This window comes from Sminthopsis crassicaudata, chromosome X (genome assembly GCF_048593235.1).
Source record: "Sminthopsis crassicaudata isolate SCR6 chromosome X, ASM4859323v1, whole genome shotgun sequence".
Lineage (NCBI taxonomy): Eukaryota > Metazoa > Chordata > Mammalia > Dasyuromorphia > Dasyuridae > Sminthopsis > Sminthopsis crassicaudata.
The window spans coordinates 55877863-55900622 of record NC_133623.1 but is presented as its reverse complement, the minus strand read 5'-3'; the positions used below and the strand labels follow the sequence as shown (position 1 = coordinate 55900622).

Genomic DNA, 22760 nt, shown 5'->3' with positions numbered 1-22760 from the left:
ATAGCTGACATTTTTCTGCAGACTTTCATTTTTTTGGCTTTGCTTGACTGATTCTTGGTGTCTCAGTGAATCATTTCTATTTGTTCACTTCTGATTATTAATGAATTATTTTATTTATTAGCTTTTTAAAACTTATTTTTGTATGTGTCCAATTGAGTTTTTAAGTGAGTTGTTTTGCTCCATGGAATTTTTTTCCATTTCACTAATTTTGTTTTTTAGTGAGTTTCTTTCCCTTTCTTTCCCTTTCTTTCCCTTTCTTTCCCTTTCTTTCCCTTTCTTTCCCTTTCTTTCCCTTTCTTTCCCTTTCTTTCCCTTTCTTTCCCTTTCTTTCCCTTTCTTTCCCCCTGAGGCTGGGGTTAAGTGACTTGCTCAAGGTCACACAGCTAGGAAGTGTTAAGTGTCTGAGACCAGATTTGAACTTGGGTCCTCCTGAATTCAAGGCTGTGCCACCTAGCTGCCCCCTGTGAGTTTCCTTTTTCCATTTCACAGATCCTACTTTCTTGTGAGTTGTTTTCCATTTCACAGATCCTATTTTCCGGTGATTGCTTTACCTTTTCCAACTTAATTCTGTTTCCCTGCACTTCCTGTGAATTCTTTACCTTTTCCAATTCACATTTCAGGAAGTTATTTACCTTTTCTAATTCACATTTCAGGACATTGTTATTCCCTAGCATAGCTTCTCTTTCCTTTCCCCATTTTTCTTCTAATTCTTTCTTCAGGCTTTTAATAGTTCCTTCTAGGAGAGCATTATTTGGGGAAATGTCTGGAAGTTGTCTGCTATTAGCCTCCTCAGATTTGGAAGTCAGCTCTTTTTGTGCATAGAAGCTTTCAATAGTTTTTTTTCATTTTTTTTTTACTTTTTTTTTTTTTTTTTTTTTTTTTTTTTTTTTTTTTTTTTTAAGCCTTTGGGGTCTGCCCTCGGGCAAGAAGATTACCAGCTTCCTCAGCAGAGCAAGGATGGGTTTAAGGACAGTATTTGCCCTCTCAATGGGCTGCAAGGAACGGTAGAGCTCTGGGAAGAGCTCCATGGGGAAGTGACTAGGCCTGGGTATCATGGGGTGGACTGTATAAGTGCCCTGCTAGGAGCCCCCTGTGAGGATTAGTGATAGCCTTGGGGCTAGTGGTTAAGGAGCTAAGGTATCACTGCCCCTCCACAAAAGCCCGTTTTGAGTATTTGCAATAGCCCTGTCCCTCACCGCACCTGAAGTGTCCCTGTCTGGGGGAGTGCAATCAGGCTGGGGAAATTCCACTACCTCCATGAGCCCCTCACTATACAGATGAAAGGCTGCCCTGGGTTGTGCCCCTGCTGTGTGTTACTGCCCCCCAACGCCCCTCTCTGCCAAATGCCGCGAAGAGCTGTGTTATAATCTGTGCTAGGTCACTTCGAGTCCTGGGTGAGCACAGTTGGATCCTCTCAGGCTCTGGTGTCCCTCAGAGTACCTACTACCCCAGGCTCCAAGTTCTCTGCTGATCCCCTACTCCGCCAAGAAAGCAAAGCAGTTGGGCTACAGTAGAGAGCTCTGTGTAAACCTTCCAACCACAGAGGCTGCCCTGCTCCTGTTTTTTCTCCCTGCTCTGTGCTGGTCTGCTCTCACCACCTCAGGTCAAACCTTTTCTGGTGATATTTCAAATTCTCTTCCACTGGTAAGTTTTTGTATTTCCAGTCTTCTTGCGTTTTACCTGTCAAGCGCCATTTTTGAGGCTGAATTAAATACTTGGTAGAAAGGGAATTAGAGAGTTTAGAAAGTTCCATCTAGCTTCTCAGCCATCTTGGCTCCACCCCTCAACTAATGTTTCTTATCCAATATGAAATGGTTTTAGTGACCACTGCTTTATAATATAGTTTTAGATCAGGTACAGCTAGGCTGCCTTTATTTGATTTTTTTTTTTTCCCCATTGATTCCCTTGAAATTCTTGACCTTTTGTTATTCCATACAAATTTTGTTTCTACTTCTTTGGTCATTAAAATAGTTTCTTGGGAGTCTGATCGGTATAGCACTAAATAAATAGATTAGTCTAAGTAGTATTGTCATCTTTATTATATTTGCTCAGCCTATCCAATAGCACTTAATATATTAACAATTATTTAAATCTGACTTTATTTGTGTGTAAAGTGTTTTGTAATTTTGCTCATGCAATTCCTGACTTAACTTTGGTAGGTAAATTCCCAAATGTTTTATGCTATCAATAGTTATTTCTCTTTGTATCTCTTGCTGTTGGATTTTGTTGGTAAGGTATAAAAATGCTGATGATTTATGTGGATTTATTTTGTGCATAGCAACTTCAGTAAAGTTGTGGATTTTCCAATAGCTTTTTAGTAGAATTTCTGGGGTTCTCTAAGTAAATCATCTCATCTTCAAAGAGTGATAGTTTGGTTTCCTCATGACCTACTCTAATTCCTTTAATTTCTTTCTCGACTTATTGTCGAGGCTAGCATTTCTAATACAATATTGAATAACAATGGGGATAGTAGGCAAACTTGTTTCACTCCTGATCTTACTTGGAATGGTTCTAGTTTATCCCCATTACTTACTGACACTTACTGATGGTTTAAAATATATACTCTTGACTATTTTAAGGAATAGTCCATTTATTCCTATGCTCTAAAGTGTTTTCAGTAGGAATGCATGTTTGATTTTATCAAATGCTTTTTCTGTATCTATTGAGATGATGATTTTTGTTAATTTGGTTATTGATATAGTCAATTAAGCTAATAGTTTTCCTAATATTGAACCAGCCTTGTATTCCTGGTATAAATCCTACTTGGTCATAATGTATTATCCTCAGGATGATTTTCTGTAATCTTTTTTGCTAATATATTATTTGAGATTTTAGCATCGATATTCATTAGGGAGATTGGTCTATAATTTTCTTTCTCCATTTTCAACATACCTGGTTTAGGTATCAGTACTATGTCTGTATCATAAAAGGAATTTGGTAGGACTCCTTCATTCCCTATTTTTTCAAATAGTCTGTATAGCATTGGGGTTAAATGTTATTTAAATGTTTGCTAGAATTCACATGTAAACCCATCTGGTCCTGGGGAATTTTTTCTTACGAGTTGGTTAATAGCTTGTTCTATTTCTTTTTCTGAAATGGGACTATTTAGACTATTTACTTCTTCCTCTGTTAATCTGGGCAAGCTATATTTTTGAAGGTATTGTTCCATTTCATTTAAGTTATTGAATTTCTTGGCATAAAGTTAGGTATAGTAACTCCTAATTAATACTCTAATTTTCTCTTCAGTAGTGGCAAGTTCTCCCTTGTCATTTTTAGAGTAATGATTTGATTTTCCTCTTTCCTTTTTAAAATCAAATTTACTAAGGGTTTATCGATTTTTTTTTTTCCCCCCCTTTAGAACCAACTCAGTTTTATTAATTAATTCAGTAGTATTTTACTTTCAATTTTATTAAGCTCTCCTTTTATTTTTAGAATTTCGAGTTTTGTGTTTGGAGGTTTTTAATTTGTTTCTTTTTCTACCATTTTTAGTTGTAAGCCAAATTCATTGACCTTCTCTTTATCTATTTAGTGCAAATAGGCCTCTAGAGAGATAAAATTTTCCCTTGATACCACTTTGGCGGCATCTCACACATTTTGTTATGATGTCTCATTATAGTCATTTTCTTGGGTAAAGTTATTATGTCTATGATTTGCTGTTTCACCCATTTTTTACTATGAGATTATTTAGTTTCCAATTTTTTTTGGCCTATTTTCCCCTGGCTTTTTATTGAATGTTATTTTCATTGCATCGTGGTCTGACAAGATTCCTTTACTATTTCTGCCTTTCTGCATTTGAATTTGAGGCTTTTATATCCTAATATATGGTCAATTTTTGTATAGGTTCCATGAATTGCCAAGAAGAAAGTATAGTCCTTTCTGTCTTCATTTAATTTCTCCAAAGATTTATCATATTTAAGTTTTCTAGTATACTGTTTACCTCTTTTACTTATTTCTTATTTGTTTTGTGGTTTGATTTATATATTTCTGAGAGTACAAGGTTGAGCTCTTATACTATTATAGTTTTGCTGTGTATTCTTGTAGCTCCCTTAATTTCTCTTTTAAGAATTTAGATGCCTTTTGATTTCCTTCACAAATCACAGGCTAGTTGCACACTATTTCAAAGTACAATTGTTTTTATACAGCAAAATAACTGTATGGACATGTGTATGTATTGTATTTAGCTTATTATTTAACATGTATTGGTCAACCTGCTATCTGGGGGAGGGAGTGGGGGGGAAGGAGGGGAAAAGTTTGAACAAAAGGTTTTGCAAATGTCAATGCTTAAAAATTACCCTTGTATATATCTTGTAAATAAAAAGCTATAAAATAAATTAATTAAAAAGAAAAATAATTTAGATGCTACACCACTTGGTACATATGTTTAATATTGATATTACTTCATTATCTATTCTACCTTTTAGCAAGATAAAGTTGCCCTTCCTTATCTCTTTTATTTAGATCAACTTTGCTTTTGTTTTATCTGAGATCAGGATGGCTACCCTTGCTTTTTTTTTTTAACTTTCCTGAAGCATAGTAGATTCTGCTCCAACCTTTTACTTTTACTACATATGTATCGCCCTGCTTCATGTGTTTCCTGTAAACACCATGTTGTAGGATTCTGGCTTTTAATGCAATCTGCTAACCGCTTATTCTTTATGGGGCAGTTTACCCCATTCACATTTATGGTTAAAATGACTAATTCTATATTATTTGCCATCTTATTAATCCCTGCTTATGCTTTTCTCCTTTCCTTTCCCCTTACCCCCCTCCCCAGTATTAAACTTGTGAACACCACTTGCTTCTCACAGCCTTCCCTTTTTAGTATCCCCCCCACTTTAAAGTTCCTCCCCCATTTTACCCCTTTTCCTCACAATTTCTATATTTCCTTCCACTTAGCTTACTCTTTCCTTTTTTTTACTTTTCCCCTCCTACTTTTCAATGAAGTGGAAGGAGTTTTACCATAAATGGAATATGTCTATATTTTTCTCTTTAAACCAATTCTAATGAGAATATGATACACACTATGTTCCTACCCCTCCATTCTTTCTCTCAGATATAATAGGTTTCCTTTGCCTCTTCATGAGATGTAATACTCCCCACTTTATCCTTTTTCTGGTACAATTTCCTTTCCACTTCCAGTTCTTAGAACAAATAATATGTGTTCTTTATATATCCTTATAACAGAAATATAGTTTCCCAAGACTTTTTTTTGTCACCTTTTTAGGTTTCTCTTGAGTCCTATATATAGGGATCAAATGTCAAATTAGTGACAGAGGAGATAATTATGGAAGGTATGGTAGTTTGTCAGTGGTCAGTCTGGCATAGCTAAAGAAACTAAAGGTTAGGCTTCAATTACTAGGTATTTTCCCCTTTGAGAGAATAATTTTTCTTTAGTTACCTTCTCTGTGAAATGAGAGGCTGGATTAGGTGCTCCTTCAGCTTTCTTGCTTAGAACTCTCTGTCTCTGTGTGTGTCTGTCTCTGTGTGTGTCTGTCTGTGTGTCTCTCCCCCAATGAGATACAAAAATGAAGTTTGAGGGTTTTCTCTGGGTTTCAGTTGTCCACACTTGGGTCACAGTGAGAGTTGCTCTTGTATGTGATATTCCTTGTTTAGTTCTACTTTCCTTTCAACTGAAATAAGTAAAGAGCTTTTAGAGAGATTGTTAAAAGAGCTTTTGCTCACTGAAAAATCTGAGGGAGCTTTGTTAATATTGGAAGTGTTGATGATAAAAAGATTTCTCAATTATTGAAATCAAAGTTACTGCTTAACTGAAAGACAAGGTCTTACCCATTCTTCAGAAAACCAACTAATGCGTTTGAACAGAGTTGTCTTGATAGAAAAGTAAATTCATCATCCTTTTTAGTTTTAGAGACTTATTCTACAAATGGGAGATTTAGTATGTTTATTCTAGTCATATTCCTGCTAAGAATTTAATATACCTTCTTTCTGGGATTATTTCCTCTAATCACTTCCTCTAAGGGAAATGGAATGGAGTTGTTTCTTAATCCAAATTTGTTTAAAATTCAAGTTTCAGTATTGAAAAATAGAAGTCAAAATTCTTGCCTTGTTCCTGACAAGATTTCAATTTTAAATTCGGCATGTGCCTTACTTTAGAGATCAGAATAAGGATTATGCAAAAGACTTTGTCTGGCTGTAGCATTCTTGATACTATATTGAGCACTAACTTTTTTTTGAAAAATGTATGGTACCAAGAAAGAAATACTTCCTAGAATAAGAGATAGTGATGAACTTGACATATTACCCCAGGGCTTCCCACATTTTTTTTTTTTCTACTTGAGACCTCTCTTCACCTGAAAAATTTTTATTTTTATGGTCTGCAAATCAAAAACTTACAGATAACAAAACATCATTTCATGACCCCCACATTCAATTACAAGAATCCGTATGAGGTTATGAAACATATTTTAAGAAGCTGAGCTTGGCCAATGTCTAATGTCAGCTAACTGCACATGAATTATACATGTTCACACACCCTAGCAGTATTCATGTTTCTTTATACAACTTAATGAAGTATTTATAAATTGATAAGGATCTAATGTTTTTTTTTTCTAGTTCTGTACTACTCCAAAAATTATGAAGTATTGTCATGTAAGAAGCCTAAGATGGGAGAGAAGAAGATGATGATTGTTGGAATCCCCCTCGGGCATGCTGGATGCTTAATTGTCCAATTGTCCAATTAAGAGGCATGGGGTTGGGATGTAGGGAGTCTTCTATGAACACTGTTGAAAGCCAGTATTACTGGACTGAATACAGGTTGTATGAAAGGGGAGTAAGACTAGAAAGATGGCATGGGCAATGTGATGAATGTCAAATTGGTTAGTTTACATTTGGTTTTGAGGGTAATGGGGAACCACTGGAGTTTATCAAAACTGGAAAATGAAGTGGTTAGATTTAAGAATCACTTTTGCACTGTGTGAGGAGTATGGATTAGAGAAGAGTTTGAAATCTCCACTAGGTAGTTGAGAAGCCATGGGGGAGGCTAGGACTGAATATGAGGAGTTGCGAGTCATATGCTTAGAGACAATTCAGTCCTTGGGAGCTGATGAGGGTAAAGAGTATTGTTTATCCACAGTTAGGGGATGATATGGGTAATGAACCAGCAAATGAAATAGATCTCCTCCTACCTGTCATACTTCTACTTCTCTAAGATCCTGGGGGTAGGGCAGGGGAGAGAAGAGATCCTATCATGAGATCCTAAATAGGAGAGAGTATGGAGGAGGAGGGTGACTGTTGAACAGTATCTGCCATTCTAGAGAAATCAAAAATAATAAGAATCGAGGAAAACTCTTTGTTTTGGCAGTGCATCACTATGAACTTTGGAGAGAGTAGTTTTAGGTAAGGAACTGGATGAAAGAGGACTTAAAAAATAGTTGAGGAAGAGCAGGCACTAAGATACAGATGTAACAGGGAATCATTGAATGTGATCTTGTGTTTACGGAGTGTTTTGATATCTTCTGTCTTTGTGAGTGTTATATTGGCATGCATATTTAGTGTTCCAGCTAAAAAAACAACTTAAGGTGGAGATGAATGATCAGGACACTAATGAAATAAACAGCAGTCTCATTTAGATCTCATTAATTTCTCTCAAATAACTTGGATTGAAGAATCTCATACCAGGTAAACAATAATAAAGGAAGAACATTTGTCCTATTTAATAGACCAAACCAAGTATTTTGTTACTACCTAATTTTCAACATAAACATGTTTGATACAAATTGTACTTCTTTAAGAAGTACTTCTATTTAGGAAGACTTGGCAGTTTAACCAAATGTAGAAACTTCATTGGTTTCACTAATTTTCCAAGTAATTCATGTTAAGCTTTACTGTGACTAGTTTGTCCTAAGTAGAAGCAATTTGGCATTAGGAAGGGGACTTTTTTGTGTGAAGAAGATTAAAATTAGGTACCAGTGCCTCTTTAAAAATTATGGTAAACTAGGAAAAAACATGGAAAGATGCATGAAATGATAAGTGAAGTAAGCAGTCGGTTAAATAAGATCCATCTATGTTACAAGTTGCTGAAAATGACTATTGCAAAAATCAAGCACAAACTTTGCCCCTACAAAGACATGAGAAGACATGTGATTTCTACTTAGTAGTAGAAGTGAAGGGATCCATAATTATAGATCATGGCATAAAAATTATGGCATTTTTTTATGTACTGATGAATTTTACTTAATTTTTGTCTCTTTTTTTTTTATATATAAAGTATTTGCCTTAGAAAATTAAGGAATGTCCTTCTGGGAGGAAGGGAAGAGAGAGGAGGAAACATAGGTGACTGAGAAACAAAATGTTTTGATAAATTTTAAAAAATGTATTTTATTGTAAATTGTGTGGTGGCATCTAGGTAACATGGTCAGTGAAACCTGAATTCAGATAGTGATTCAGAATCTTAACAGGTGAGTGGCCCTGCCCAAATCGCTTAACTTCCCCAACCTCAATTTCTTCTTCTATATAGTGAGGATAATAACATCTGCCTCATAGGACTGTTGTGAGGAGTTAAAAACACCACATGTAAACCTAAAGCATTATCCAAGTGTTAGGTATTATTATTTCCTTGTTGCTGTTGTTATGTGGTATATAACATTGTCTGAAGGCAGCTATGGTATAGGAGAGGTCGGAGAGCTGGATTTAAGTCTGAATGTTATCAGTAACTTGCTTTGTCATCTTGGGTGAGTCAATTCGGTCTGTATGCTTCTGTTTCATTTGTGAAATAAGGGCATTAGACAAGATGATCACCAAAATATTCTCTACTCATAATGTTCTATGAGTCCAGTTTGATCTGTGATCCCATTGTCCCTAAGAATGCAGTGATCAGAAGACAAAATTCATTTATCGATATGCCAAATGTTTAGATTTCATGTTCCCTTAAATATAGGGCACATGTATGTTGAATTTTTTCAGTAATGGAAGTTTATTCTTTCACAGGTATCAAGGTTACATTTACACCTACCGAGTGTCCCAGTCAGAAACGGGTTCTTGGAGTGCTGAGGTATATTGTTTTTTTTTTTTTTTTTCTTTTATTTATGCTTTTCTGTGAGAGGCAATGATGTATGTGGAATTTAGGCAGTTTTTACCTAAGAGCAATTGAATCGTATGGCACAGAAATATTTTTACATAAGCAATTTACCATAGCACAGCTATATGATGACATCTTTGTAGTAGCGAAATTCAAAAATGCTGGCATATCACGAAGAAGCCTCCAGAGACACTAATTTATTATTATTTAGTACCTAATTTTCAGGGAGTATATGAAATTGCCAAAAAAGTACGAGATTTTATTTTTTCTTCAGAAATTTCCAAATACAAAGCAGATATCAAGTGTATAGGTAAAATGAATAAGAAAATGTTTGTGAGCCCACATGCCCAGGTTGATACTCAAGTTGTTAGAAAGGAGAGATCAGAGTTCCTTCTGTCCTGGAGGAACCTGTGATCTCATTGGGTAGACAAGATCACTCCCTTGAAACAATAAGGTGAGATAATATTTGGTCAATCCAAGATTTCTTCCTTGTGTAACCTCTGATTCAGAAACTATTTCTCTACAATATAACTTCATGAAAGAGGGAAGTCTTGAAATGGGGCTTGAAGATTGGGCAGAATACAGATAAACTGTGGTGTGTATAGAACTCATTGATTTTCCATATTACCTAAGGTATTTTGATGTGATCATAAAGAACCTTGAAAGAAAAATCTTTGACCACAAATGCTTTTGTGGATTCCTGACCCTTTGGAACAGTCCTCCTTTTATTAAAAAGTAGCTTACTATTGGGTACTTTGCATACATTAATGTTTATGTACATTTCTTCATAGTAAGCTTATCATGATGGTTACTATTATTTTTGCTGTACTTGTGCATTGGCTAAAGGCGTGACTCTCATTAATATGTATTAGTAGTCTTTTTTCTTAGGGGGATGAAGGAAGAAGTGAGCTTGGGAGTGAGAGAATTGAATAAAAAATACTGTAGTAAAAATACATTTTAGTAAAATGTTGAGTCCTGTATGCATTTAGATAATGATTTTTAGAGAATTTTCTATGAATTTGTTTTCAATCACATCTATAACATCCCCAGGTAAGAAAAACTTTAAAATATGAGAAATATTTGCAACTTAAGTTCTATAGGTGTCTCAACACAATGTGAGAAATTTTTAAGAGTCCAACTATAAATGCTGGTGTAAGCTTAAAAAAAAAAAAAGTTGTGATATTATCAAGTAAGCTAATGTTGTGATGTAAAATGGTAGAAAAACTGCGTGATTTCCAATAAGAACTTATTTGTGCCTTTAAAAAAAAAAAAATCAACTTGGCAGATGTTTGAAAACTTAATCTTCCCTTGTACTTGGTATTAGTAATTGTAGTGGTGTAACACATTATACATGTGTGATGGAAAATCCTCATGGCTCAAGGACATCTTGTTTTAAACTTATTTTTCACTATGCTTTGGCATAGGGCTATGTATAAGTTGACATGTCATGTGTTTTTGATGATGCTAATGGGGAGAAGGTCCATTGAACATGAAAGTACTGTGAATTTTAATATTGAATAATGTTGTACAATGCCAATTATTTGCTTTAACGGAACGGAAGTGGCAGAGGATCATCCCTAAGTTGTGTTTGGTTTTTGGAAGGCACGTTGAATTTTCTTTCCTAGTAATTTTCCCCCTCTTCAGTCTTTGCTGATGTGGCTCTTAAACTAGTTTACCCGTTGATGTGTTCCTGAAGGATGGATAGGAAGGAAGAAGTTTGGAGACTAGGCGATTTTTATTGAATAATTGAGATCTGACCACATGGGGAATACCCAAATATGAATCATATTTAATCGGCTCGGCACCAAGATCTGGAAGTGTTGGTGAAATTCTTAGGCCTTCTGTTTTTGAAATCTATTAAATGAGTACAAGATTTATATTACTTCTTGGAACAGTGATTTAGCTTTCTCTTAAGGCAGAAAAAAATGTCAACACTTCTGTGAAGATAACAAAAGTGTTGGGAATATGGACTGGTGGTATGAGGTTTTTTTTTTTTTTTTTTTTTTCTTAAATGGTGAAACTGAGTTGCCATAAGAACATGCATTCACATAAAGTATAGAAAATAAATGCCCTTAGTAGTGTAACTCAGAGATTAGCGTCATGGACTCGATCGTGGCCCTAGGATACTTCATATCGGCCAACCTCTGGTTTAAAAAAAAAAAAAAAAAAAAAAAAAAAAAAGGTATTAAATCATTAATATGTGGAAATAATTATTTATCTAGGCCCCTAGATTATATTCACATGTAGATAACTTACAATGAATTTTTAATAGTGGAGTGGATTTGTCCTACCATCTCTATTATTCCTTGGCCTTTCTTCTACTGTTAGTTGGCATTTAACTAAGGAATAGAAAATAATTCTTCAAGTAGCCTATAAATGGGAATAGTTTTCTGAGTATCCTTAACATGCATCCCTCCATGAACACGGATAATCAAGAGTTCACTGCTTTTCTTAGCCACAGAGAAGATGTAATTACTGATAATGGTATTATAAGCCATAAGAATGATGGAAAAAAAATGTCAATTTAATTTTTTTCATGTTGGTGGTAGTCTGTTATTTGAGTGCTAACTCCAGATTTTGTTGGAGCCAACTGAATTGAAAGAAAAAAAAAAAGCTTGTTTGGGAAATGGTGGACTTGGATTTTCTTTTTTTTTTTTCCATTTACCTACTGTATTACCAGATGCGAGTAATTTAATTCCTTATCTTCTAACGTACTTTATCTGTAAAATGAGAATGACAATGTCTGCCTTGCCTATTTTTTGGTCTGGATAAAATTAGTTAAAAAATAAAAAAAAAAATGCTTTGGAGAGGAAAAAGTGTGGAAAATATTCCATTTATAAGGCCCCCACTCTTATAGTTTGGATGACTTAACATGAATTCAAAGCTCTCGCTGTTGGGTACGTGTGAGAGTGGTCACATAAGCTCAGATGAGAGTTTCTTTTTTGTAAAGGAACTTCTCTGTGGCTAAGAGAAGCAGTGAACTCTTGATTATCGATGTTCATGGAGGGATGCATGGCAAGGATACTCAGAATACGATTCCCATTTATAGGCTACTTAAAGAATTATTTTCTATCCCTTAGTTAAATACGAACTAACAGTAGAGCAAGAAAGGCCAAGGAATAGTAGAGATGATAGGAGAAATCCCCTCCATTAGTACGACGGAGAGGTTTTTTCATGTTAAGCTGGGTTAGAGAATAAATTTAGTAGCTGCTTATGTATTGAGGCTCTCCTTTCTACCTATGGTTAGAAATTTACTGTGAACATAAAAGTAAAAGAAAATCTTGATAATTTAAAAAAATCTCCTTTTTTAATATAAGGAATGATCAAGTTGATAAGACAGTGCTTTTCAGTGTTTTTCCCTTTTTGTTTCTTGTAGAGAAACTTATACTCCCTCAAGTAAACAAAACAAACCAAACCAAAATAAACAAAAAAACACCCCACCCAATCCATTTTCCACATCTCTACTGCCCTTCAAAAGTCCTCATGGAGCAAGTCTAAAATAGCATGCTTTCAAACTAATAATGGTTGAGAGAAATTGTCATTTCATTAAAATGACAGTTTTGAGCTTCTGGCTAAAGCTTGGTTCATATCCTCAGCTTTTTATAGTTAATTGTGAGTGGCGTGTAAACATGAGGACCGATATCTGATACAGTGTTGTTTTGGTTCTCATCCATGGAAAACTAGCTCTTTTAAAAGACAAGTAAAGAAATCTTGCTTTATGTTTCATTGCGATTTTGCAGAAAGCATCTTAATTCAATGATGTATTTGAGGGCAAAACAATTTAAGGTGGGTAGAGAAGTTCCTCAAGGAAGAGGGACATGAAAGACATGCATAATAGATAGAATATGAAAACAAAGTGTATATTCTGCTTGACGGGGCAAATATGCTGTTGTGGTTTTATTTTTCAGTTTTTTTTTTTTAAATTAACAACCTGTGAGGTCTGTATTTGCTATATTTGAGATCACCATCTTTATTGGTGAATTGATTGTGTGTAATGGCTTATATATCCTCGGAGGGTAGGGCTATATAGTAGGTGACAGGAAGCGTCATGAGGTGAGCAAAGAGTATGTGCTAACTAATTCTACCCTTCCCACCCTTGGGAGAATTGAAAGGACAGCTCATTAGCAGCTCTTACAGAGGAAAAATTGACTAACTCAAAAGGATATTGTTCTCTTTTGGATTTCAAATATTTGAACAAGCACCACACACATAAGCTCTCTAGGTAACCTTAGCCACTTTCATAGTTCCTTTGTACCATTATGAGCTAGATGAACTCTCTGCTTGATACTTTATTTTACAGACTGCACCTGGGGTACAAAAACGATTATTCCGGAAAATAAAAAATCTCATTTCAGCATTTCAGAAGCCGGATCAAGGCATTGTAATACCTTTACAGTATCCAGTAGAAAAGCAGCCTTCACCTCAAGATACACAAGGTATTGTAAGTATACTTAAGTTGGTCTTTTACTATACTGGTGTATAAATCATTTAAGTTAACTGACCGGATGGAAATTGTATTTGAAAAATGACATTGGATCCATGCCTCATGGATTGTTGAGAGGTGGATGTTTGTAGGCTCTGATGTTAATATCCTAGCATACTAGGAACTTTTGGTGAAGTTAATTGATAAATTTTCTAAATTTCCGAGAACTGTTACTAGTTTCTTTTTTTTTTCTTTTTTTGCCCTTTCCTGTTCTTCCATCAATATAATTTAACTTGATCAATTGAGATTCCATTAAATAGGAAGTTGTGAGCCAGATATCTTTTTGAACCATCATATTTACTCCCTCTCTCTCCCCGTAGATGATCTATAGATGATTGTCAGTCTGTTCACATGATCACAGGTTATAGTTGAATAAGGCTTTATTGTGGCAAATTAAATTCAAGCGAGTAGTTTTTATTATTCCACTGACTTATCATATCCCCTTCATGAGGATATTCTTATTATTTAATTGCGTAGCTGTAAACTGGCAGTGTATTTTTTTGGGAGCCACAATTGTCAAATTCATATATTTGTCTAGTATCAAAGTTAATGTTGAAGAGTGAATGGAGCTATTTGAATTTTACTTATATATCCCACAATAAGAACCTAGGTCGATGGCTTAGCTGAAATCAAAAAATGAAATGATGAAAAAAGTATTTACCATAGAAATGCAGACAACTGCAATTTGTATTTGTTGTATTCCATACTTGTAAGTGAATTACACTTAAGTATTATTTATTTGAAGTAAAGGTGGTATCTCTATGGTGTGAATAATCAGAACTTTTTTTTTTTTTTTTTTTTTTTTAATAAATGTTTTACCATTTAATGCTAACTTTTTTGTGATTATTTTCCTTTAGGGAGAAGACAAAACCCTGATGTCAACATGACAGCACCATGAAAACACATTTATTTTAGATAATTTAAATAAGCCTTTAGGAGTTTTCTCTTGTATATAACCCCTTATCTTGTGTATATTGTAGATGAAATTAAGTGAGGAACAAATTCATTTATGAAAATGACGTTCTTTTAATGGAAGCTTCTAGCCTGAAATTAAAATGTCCATGGTTTTTTCATGTAATATGGAATTTTAAAATGAGAATAGGGAGCAAAATTCTATTGCCTTAGTATGTTATGTACTTTCTTCAGTTATATATGTACAAATAGGAAATGTTTGGCTTTAAAACAAAGAATGATTTCAGAACCTAGTGAGTAGATTGAAAAAATATTTTAATGTCAGGTAATTTTTTACTAACAATAAAAACTTAGTCAAAACATACTTCTTGGTAAAGTATTTTTGGGATTCATTGATTTTCTTTTTAATTATTACTTGGCTAAATTTTTTTTTAACCTCAGGCATGTATCACCCATTGTGTTCCACATGGGATATTTGGCAGTTTTGATTAAATATGGTAGCACTTAGTAAGTTATACTCATCCTTTTCGTTTCTTTCTGAAAAAAATCTTGGGCATTATTTTGATCAGTTAAACCTGCCGGTCAGTCTTGGGTAAGAACCTGCAGAAGAAAAAATATGCCCATATTGCTATTTGACTAAGGATTTGTAATAGCTGTTCTTGTCTTGCTTTGGGCCAAATTCTTTCCTGCTGGACTTGCCGCTACCACACAAACTTGAATTGTTAATTGCAGCTTTAAATTTGAAAAAGACAAGTTCTTGGGACGGCTGGCTTTCAGCGCTTTTGTTGTTCCTTTCAAGTTCCTGTTAGGAAATGAGTTAAATGCTTGTAAATAATTCCATTAGTATCCTTAGCAATCTACTTATATGTCCAATGTATATTGATAGAAAGTTCATTAATTAGTTAATGTTTGAATTCATTTTGAAGTATATGTCTGAAATAGTCAGGTACATTTTGTGAGGTTTTAGAGCTTGGCACGTTAAGTTTGTCGGAGAGCCAAAAACTTATTGTCCTCGGGGATTGTTGTATGTAGCCCTTGAGAAGTCTATTTTCCCCGCTTTTTTGGGGTCCCTTGGAAGCAAATTGATCACATCAGCTTCCAAAGGCACTTGGAATATTTTATTTCGATATGGACTTTTCGTTGTATTTTCTAACTATTTGTAGTTTCATTCCCCCCCCCCCACCCCCCCCGGCTGATGTGGCCAAGGAATTCTTTCTCAAGTGGCCAGCACTGGTGATGAGCTTATCTATATCGTTCTTGGACAGCAGACCTAGAACATTATCGGTCATATTAGAAGCCTTTCCTGTGTGGAAGAAGCTGCCAAAGGTTCTTTGGCTGCCATTTTGTTCTTGGGAGAATCTAGTCATCTTTATATCCCACAAAGGACTAGGACTTGATCGGACATGGCTGCTGAAGAATTAAAGTGGCTCTCTCTGCAGCATGGGGAGGTGTGGGCAAATGTAAGTAGAGAGAACTGTACAAGTGAAAAGAGCTTACTTTGAATCAGAGAAATGTACGACTAGAAAAAGTGCATCTCCCTCAAGGGAGAGCACAGACGAGTAGCGAGCTATACTTATAGGCCTAGTATTTGCCTCAATCAGATCCTAGATCTCTTGTAGTAAATGCTAAGAAATTATTGGTGGGTTTTGTAGGGAACCAGTTAGAGAGGGGTTGGTGGAACTTAACAGGGTGCTAAGGTGCCTTCCAACTCAGAGACTGAAAGTTCTTTAGCAAATGCCCCTTTATCTTGTAGGAAAGAGTCGAGTAAAATACTTAAAGGAGGCATTGCTTGAAAGTCTTCTTAATGTTATTAGATCGATTCAACCATTCCTCGAATAAGATTTTGGTACTCTCAGACCAGCAGGTGTCTTTGTCTTCATTTTCTTTGGCTGGATTACCACTGGTAAATTTTTCTTTACCATCTATTACCATTAGTAACATACTTAGTACTTGTCAGGAGTTGTTTTTTCTTTGTACTTTTGTGCAAACAGCATATCTCTGCCACATAAAAAATGTTGTAGAATGTTAGGAAGATAAATTGATTACCTCTTACCTTCATTGGTTTAAAGATGGTCTCCTATCAATATTATCTCATTCGACCCTCATAACTACTTTAGGCCGATGAGGTTTTATCTTTTTTTTTTTTTTTTTCCTTTTGGATGGGAAAATGGGCTGCAAAGTTGTTGACAGGATCGCACTGTTTATAAGCAGGAGAGCCAGACTTCCAAGCTGAGTCTTTGCCGTGCTTTGCTGTCAGCTTTTCTGGGTCGAAAAAAAAAACCCAATAGGTAAATCTGGGGGGAATGTGAAAACTTAATGAATATTTGTTGATTTCCTTTGAAATTTCTACTTGATAGAGAAAGTCTTTGGCCGGTGAAAAGGTTAGTAAAGAGTAAACTTGCCTAATTGTGTCTGTCACAGGTTGGGACTTGGACTGTTTGCAATGGTGTGTGAAAAATGCTGCCTTTGGGTGTAAATGAAAGAACAGTTTAATGGAGCTTCTGTGGTGGAGATGATGGAAGACAAATAGAGTGAGTACCTACTTCAACTCTTTAATGTTTAAACATGCATCTAATGAATTTCATAATTAGGTAAAACTCCCAATTCCTGAGTACATCAAGGTCCACAAAGCACATTCTGTCCACTGGCGTGATGAGTCTCAGTTGCCACTGCCTATACCCGCCATTCTTGTAAAGCGTATACATAGAGACTAGGAGGTGATATTGACTTAGTTAGCTATTTTCTGTGTTGTGCGCCATCAGCCAAAGCTGTAGTAAGTGATTGGATGTTCATTTGGTTACTTGACCCTAAAAGCGGTATGTTGATGAAAAAACATCTTGATGAACATCTTTTTCTGTAATTGGCACGCCTCCGGTGGTGAGAGGATTAGCATAGAGGCAATATAAGATCTTGTGTTTTAAGATGACATGGAATCTGAAGACTTGGATTTTAGTACGGGCTCCGCCACTCACTGAAATGTGGGCCACAGTTTTCTCATTTGTAAAATGAATATTGTACTTATAGGATTTTTGCTGAGGCTCTGAGAGAAGAGAAGTAAAACCATACTAATAAGAGAATTTTCTACTTGGTGATTTCATGTTAGGTTTGAGGTATGCTATGAGGTATGCAATAGAATGATGGTATGATATAATCTAGCAAGAGTTAATGTTTCCTTTGAAAACTACTTGTAGAAAAAGATCCTACAGACAAAAAAAAATCTCTGGAAGATTGTTTAGTTTTTATATTGCATATTTTGTGCCTTCCGTTGACTAAATGCTTTTGTACCACTTGGTCCTAAGTATTTTCCTAGAAGCATAAAGTGTTGCTGGCTTTGAACTTGTAGAGTTTTATGAACGGTTTGTTTGATGGAAAGTGATTGTAATAACTTTGTTGGGTGAAAGAAAAGTAAAAATTCATGTTGGATTTAATGAGTCCTTATATCTGTAGCATCTTTTGAATGTCTACCTTCCTTTCCACTTATGCTGCCACTAATCTCATATGTTCCTCATTGCCACTCGTGTGCACCATTTATAAATGTTTAAATCGATATTTTTTTGTATTCATGTCTGTTATCTCCTCATAGATTGTCTATCTCCCAACATACTGGGGGGGGGAAAGGCTTCCTTTGTGGAAAAACAGAGAAACACATTGGCTTTGTTGAACTCTGCCACCTCTGTGGTGAGTGGTGACGATTGTCTTTTTGAAGTTATTGGTTGCTGCCTTGGCCAGAATTCTGAGGTCTTTACAAGTTTCCCCCCTTATAATCATACTCGTCTTATAAATTGTTCTGATTTTGCCAATTTCATTCTGCATTGGGTAATACAAGTACGTGTGTACTGTTGTCAATGTATCATTTACAGTGTCTGGAGACTTAGATTCTAGGTTTTTGAAAGTTATTTTCCAGAAAATGAATGCCTATTTTGTTTGTAGTTTGTCTTTGAATCTGTTGCCTAAATATTGGACTTAGTTACGTACATTTGAGGGATATATTGGTTATAATTTGAAATGGTTTTCTGAAAAATAGTTGCGCCTTGGAATGCTGGTTCAACTGTTACTGTATCTGTCTACCAACAATGGCTGTTTTCATCTTTCAACAACTTTACAGATCTGATGTCTGTGAGGGTAAATCTCAAATATTGTACTTTATCCTGTATTCCTAGTGAGTTGGAAAATTTTTCCATGTGGTTATTTATTGATTCTTTACATCTTAGTTTGAGAAGAGCTTTTCTATTATATTTTGCCTCTTCTTTAGGGGAGAGGCTATTATTCTTACATATGTGTATCACTTTTTTATATTTGTTTGTCAAAGATGTGTGGTGACGATTTTCCACATTTGTTTGGCCTTTTACTCTATATTTTGTTTGTGCAGTAGCTTTTTCAATGGTGTGGAAAAAGAATATCCTTTATTACTTATGATTTGTATCGCTTGTTAGTCAGAATTCTCCCTTGTGCCAGTCATAATAGCAACTAGCCAAAAATTCTATCTTTCCCCTCTAATCCATATGATTTTTTGAATTTTTTTTTCATGATATATCTGCTCATGTCACTCTTGTGCTCAGAAACAATCTGTGTCTTGTAATTTTATGACAAGTAAAGGTCAAACTTATACTTAGTCTGAAATGTTCCCAGTGTATGAATATCCCAATGTTTCAATTCTTCATATTCTTCCTGTATTCTCATAGTGTGTTCCAAACATAATGAATTTCCTTTGTGAAGGAGGACCCTTTTTTCTCGTATATTGTTCCTTGCCTTGTGAAGTAGTTAAATGTTGAGTTAATATTAGATAGCTGTTATAGTTCAAGTTCAATGCTAATTCACCTCTGAAATCACTTAGCACAGCTCTAGTCAATAATTACTTGTCTTCTTCCTTGCCTTTGGTAATGTACCAGACCTATAATATTACAGGTATTCGTATTTGCTATCTTTGAACTTCCCAGGGAGAAGGAACTAACATTGTCTAAAACTTCTTTTGTCCTTTTTTTAAGTTGCTTTTTTTTTTGTTGGTTTAATTTAAACCTTATTAAAAATAAAACAAAATTGCAAGTTTGTTTTTCATTTTTTGTTTTGTTTGTCTTTTTATTTTATTTTAGTGTTGCTGTGTTTTGTTTTATGGGGAGGGGTAGAGGGGCAGGGGGGTAGGGGGGTAGGGGGGTAGGGGGGTAGAGGGGTAGGGGGGTAGGGGGGTAGGGGGGTAGAGGAGAGGGGTAGGGGGGTAGGGGGGTAGGGGGTAGGGGGGTAGGGGGGTAGGGGGGTAGGGGGGTAGGGGGTAGGGGGTAGGGGGGTAGAGGGGTAGAGGGGTAGAGGGGTAGAGGGGTAGAGGGGTAGAGGGGTAGAGGGGTAGAGGGGTAGAGGGTAGAGGGGTAGAGGGGTAGAGGGGTAGAGGGGTAGAGGGGTAGAGGGGTAGAGGGGTAGAGGGGTAGAGGGGTAGAGGGGTAGAGGGGTAGAGGGGTAGAGGGGTAGAGGGGTAGAGGGGTAGAGGGGTAGAGGGGTAGAGGGGTAGAGGGGTAGAGGGGTAGAGGGGTAGAGGGGTAGAGGGTAGAGGGGTAGAGGGGTAGAGGGGTAGAGGGGTAGAGGGTAGAGGGTAGAGGGGTAGAGGGGTAGAGGGGTAGAGGGGTAGAGGGGTAGAGGGGTAGGGGGGTAGAGGGGTAGAGGGGTAGGGGGGTAGAGGGGTAGAGGGGTAGGGGGGTAGAGGGGTAGAGGGGTAGAGGGGTAGGGGTAGAGGGGTAGAGGGGTAGAGGGGTAGAGGGGTAGAGGGGTAGAGGGGTAGAGGGGTAGAGGGGTAGAGGGGTAGAGGGGTAGAGGGTAGAGGGGTAGAGGGGTAGAGGGGTAGAGGGGTAGAGGGGTAGAGGGGTAGAGGGGTAGGGGTAGAGGGTAGAGGGGTAGAGGTAGAGGGGTAGAGGGGTAGAGGGGTAGAGGGGTAGAGGGGTAGAGGGTAGAGGGGTAGAGGGGTAGAGGGGTAGAGGGGTAGAGGGGTAGGAGAGGGGTAGAGGGGTAGAGGGGTAGAGGGGTAGAGGGGTAGAGGGGTAGAGGGGTAGAGGGGTAGAGGGGTAGAGGGGTAGAGGGGTAGAGGGGTAGAGGGGTAGAGGGGTAGAGGGGTAGAGGGGTAGAGGGGTAGAGGGGTAGAGGGGTAGAGGGGTAGAGGGGTAGAGGGGTAGAGGGGTAGAGGGGTAGAGGGGTAGAGGGGTAGAGGGGTAGAGGGGTAGAGGGGTAGAGGGGTAGAGGGGTAGAGGGGTAGAGGGGTAGAGGGGTAGAGGGGTAGAGGGGTAGAGGGGTAGAGGGTAGAGGGGTAGAGGGGTAGAGGGGTAGAGGGGTAGAGGGGTAGAGGGGTAGAGGGGTAGAGGGGTAGAGGGGTAGAGGGGTAGAGGGGTAGAGGGGTAGAGGGGTAGAGGGGTAGAGGGGTAGAGGGGTAGGGGTAGAGGGGTAGAGGGGTAGAGGGGTAGAGGGGTAGAGGGGTAGAGGGGTAGAGGGGTAGAGGGGTAGAGGGGTAGAGGGGTAGAGGGGTAGAGGGGTAGAGGGGTAGAGGGGTAGAGGGGTAGAGGGGTAGAGGGGTAGAGGGGTAGAGGGGTGGAGAGGGGTAGAGGGGTAGAGGGGTAGAGGGGTAGAGGGGTAGAGGGGTAGAGGGGTAGAGGGGTAGAGGGGTAGAGGGGTAGGGGTAGAGGGGTAGAGGGGGTTAGAGGGGTAGAGGGGTAGAGGGGTAGAGGGGTAGAGGGGTAGAGGGGTAGAGGGGTAGAGGGGTAGAGGGGTAGAGGGGTAGGGTAGGGGTAGAGGGGTAGAGGGGTAGAGGGGTAGAGGGGTAGAGGGGTAGAGGGGTAGTGGGGTAGGGGAGGGGTAGTGGGGTAGAGGGGTAGAGGGGTAGAGGGGTAGAGGGGTAGAGGGGTAGGGTGAGGGGTAGAGGGGTAGAGGGGTAGTGGGGTAGAGGGGTTGGGGTAGGGGGTTGGGGTAGGGGGTAGAGGGGTAGAGGGGTAGAGGGGTAGGGGTAGAGGGGTAGAGGGGTAGAGGGGTAGAGGGGTAGGGGTAGAGGGGTAGAGGGGTAGAGGGGTAGAGGGGTAGGGGGTAGAGGGGTAGAGGGGTAGAGGGGTAGAGGGGTAGAGGGGTTGAGGGTAGAGGGGTAGAGGGGTAGAGGGGTAGAGGGGTAGAGGGGTAGAGGGGTAGAGGGGTAGAGGGGTAGAGGGGTAGAGGGTAGAGGGGGTAGAGGGGTAGAGGGGTAGAGGGGTAGAGGGGTAGAGGGGTAGAGGGGGTAGAGGGGTAGAGGGTAGAGGGGTAGAGGGGTAGAGGGGTAGAGGGGTAGAGGGGTAGAGGGGTAGAGGGTAGAGGGTAGAGGGGTAGAGGGGTAGAGGGTGAGGGTAGGGGGGTAGAGGGGGTAGAGGGGTAGTGGGGTAGAGGGGTAGAGGGGTAGAGGGGGTAGAGGGGTAGAGGGGTAGAGGGGTAGAGGGGTAGAGGGGTAGAGGGGTAGAGGGGTAGAGGGGTAGAGGGGGTAGAGGGGGTAGAGGGGTTGAGGGGTAGGGTGGGGTAGAGGGGTAGAGGGGTAGAGGGGTAGAGGGGTTGAGGGGTAGTGGGTAGAGGGGTAGAGGGGGTTGAGGGTAGGGGGTAGAGGGGTAGAGGGGTTGAGGGGTAGAGGGGTAGTGGGGTTGGGGTAGAGGGGTGGGGGTAGTGGGGTAGAGGGGTAGAGGGGTAGAGGGGTAGAGGGGTAGAGGGGTAGAGGGGTAGAGGGGTTGAGGGGGTAGAGGGGTAGAGGGGTAGAGGGGTAGAGGGGTTGTGGGGGTGTGGGTTGAGGGGTAGTGGGGTAGTGGGGTTGAGGGGTAGGGGGTTGTGGGTTGAGGGGTAGAGGGGGTAGTGGGGTAGGGGGTTGAGGGGTAGAGGGGTTGAGGGGTAGTGGGGGTAGAGGGGTTGTGGGGTAGTGGGGTAGTGGGGTTGAGGGGTTGGGGGTAGAGGGGTAGAGGGGTTGAGGGTTGGGGTGTTGAGGGGTGAGGGGTGTGGGGTAGAGGGGTTGGGGGTAGAGGGGTTGAGGGTTGAGGGGTAGAGGGGTAGAGGGGTAGAGGGGTAGAGGGGTTGAGGGGTTGGAGGGGTAGAGGGGTAGAGGGGTAGAGGGGTAGAGGGGTAGAGGGGTAGGGTAGAGGGGTGTGGGTAGAGGGGTAGTGGGTAGAGGGGTAGAGGGGTAGAGGGGTAGAGGGGTAGAGGGGTAGAGGGGTAGAGGGGTTGAGGGGTAGAGGGGTAGAGGGTAGTGGGGTAGAGGGGGTAGAGGGGTAGAGGGGTAGAGGGGTAGAGGGGTAGGGAGGGGGTAGAGGGGTAGAGGGGTAGTGGGGTAGAGGGGTAGTGGGGTAGAGGGGT

At 39.1% G+C, this 22760-nt stretch overlaps 1 protein-coding gene across 3 annotated transcripts in view; it reads left to right on the top strand.

Moving 5' to 3' along the window:
* SH2D1A (SH2 domain containing 1A) overlaps positions 1–22760 on the top strand; it is a 59027-nt gene that overhangs the window by 22831 nt on the left and 13436 nt on the right. For 2 of the 3 annotated variants that reach the window (XM_074277959.1, XM_074277957.1), the window contains 4 exons: positions 8947–9010; positions 13338–13473; positions 14378–15892; positions 16854–16963. In XM_074277959.1, coding sequence (XP_074134060.1) covers positions 8947–9010; positions 13338–13473; positions 14378–14418 — 241 coding nt within the window. In that variant the 3' untranslated portion in view covers positions 14419–15892; positions 16854–16963. Of the gene's footprint in view, positions 1–8946; positions 9011–13337; positions 13479–14377; positions 15893–16853; positions 16964–22760 lie in introns of all 3 variants that reach the window. The other variant, XM_074277958.1, reaches the window with a different exon arrangement.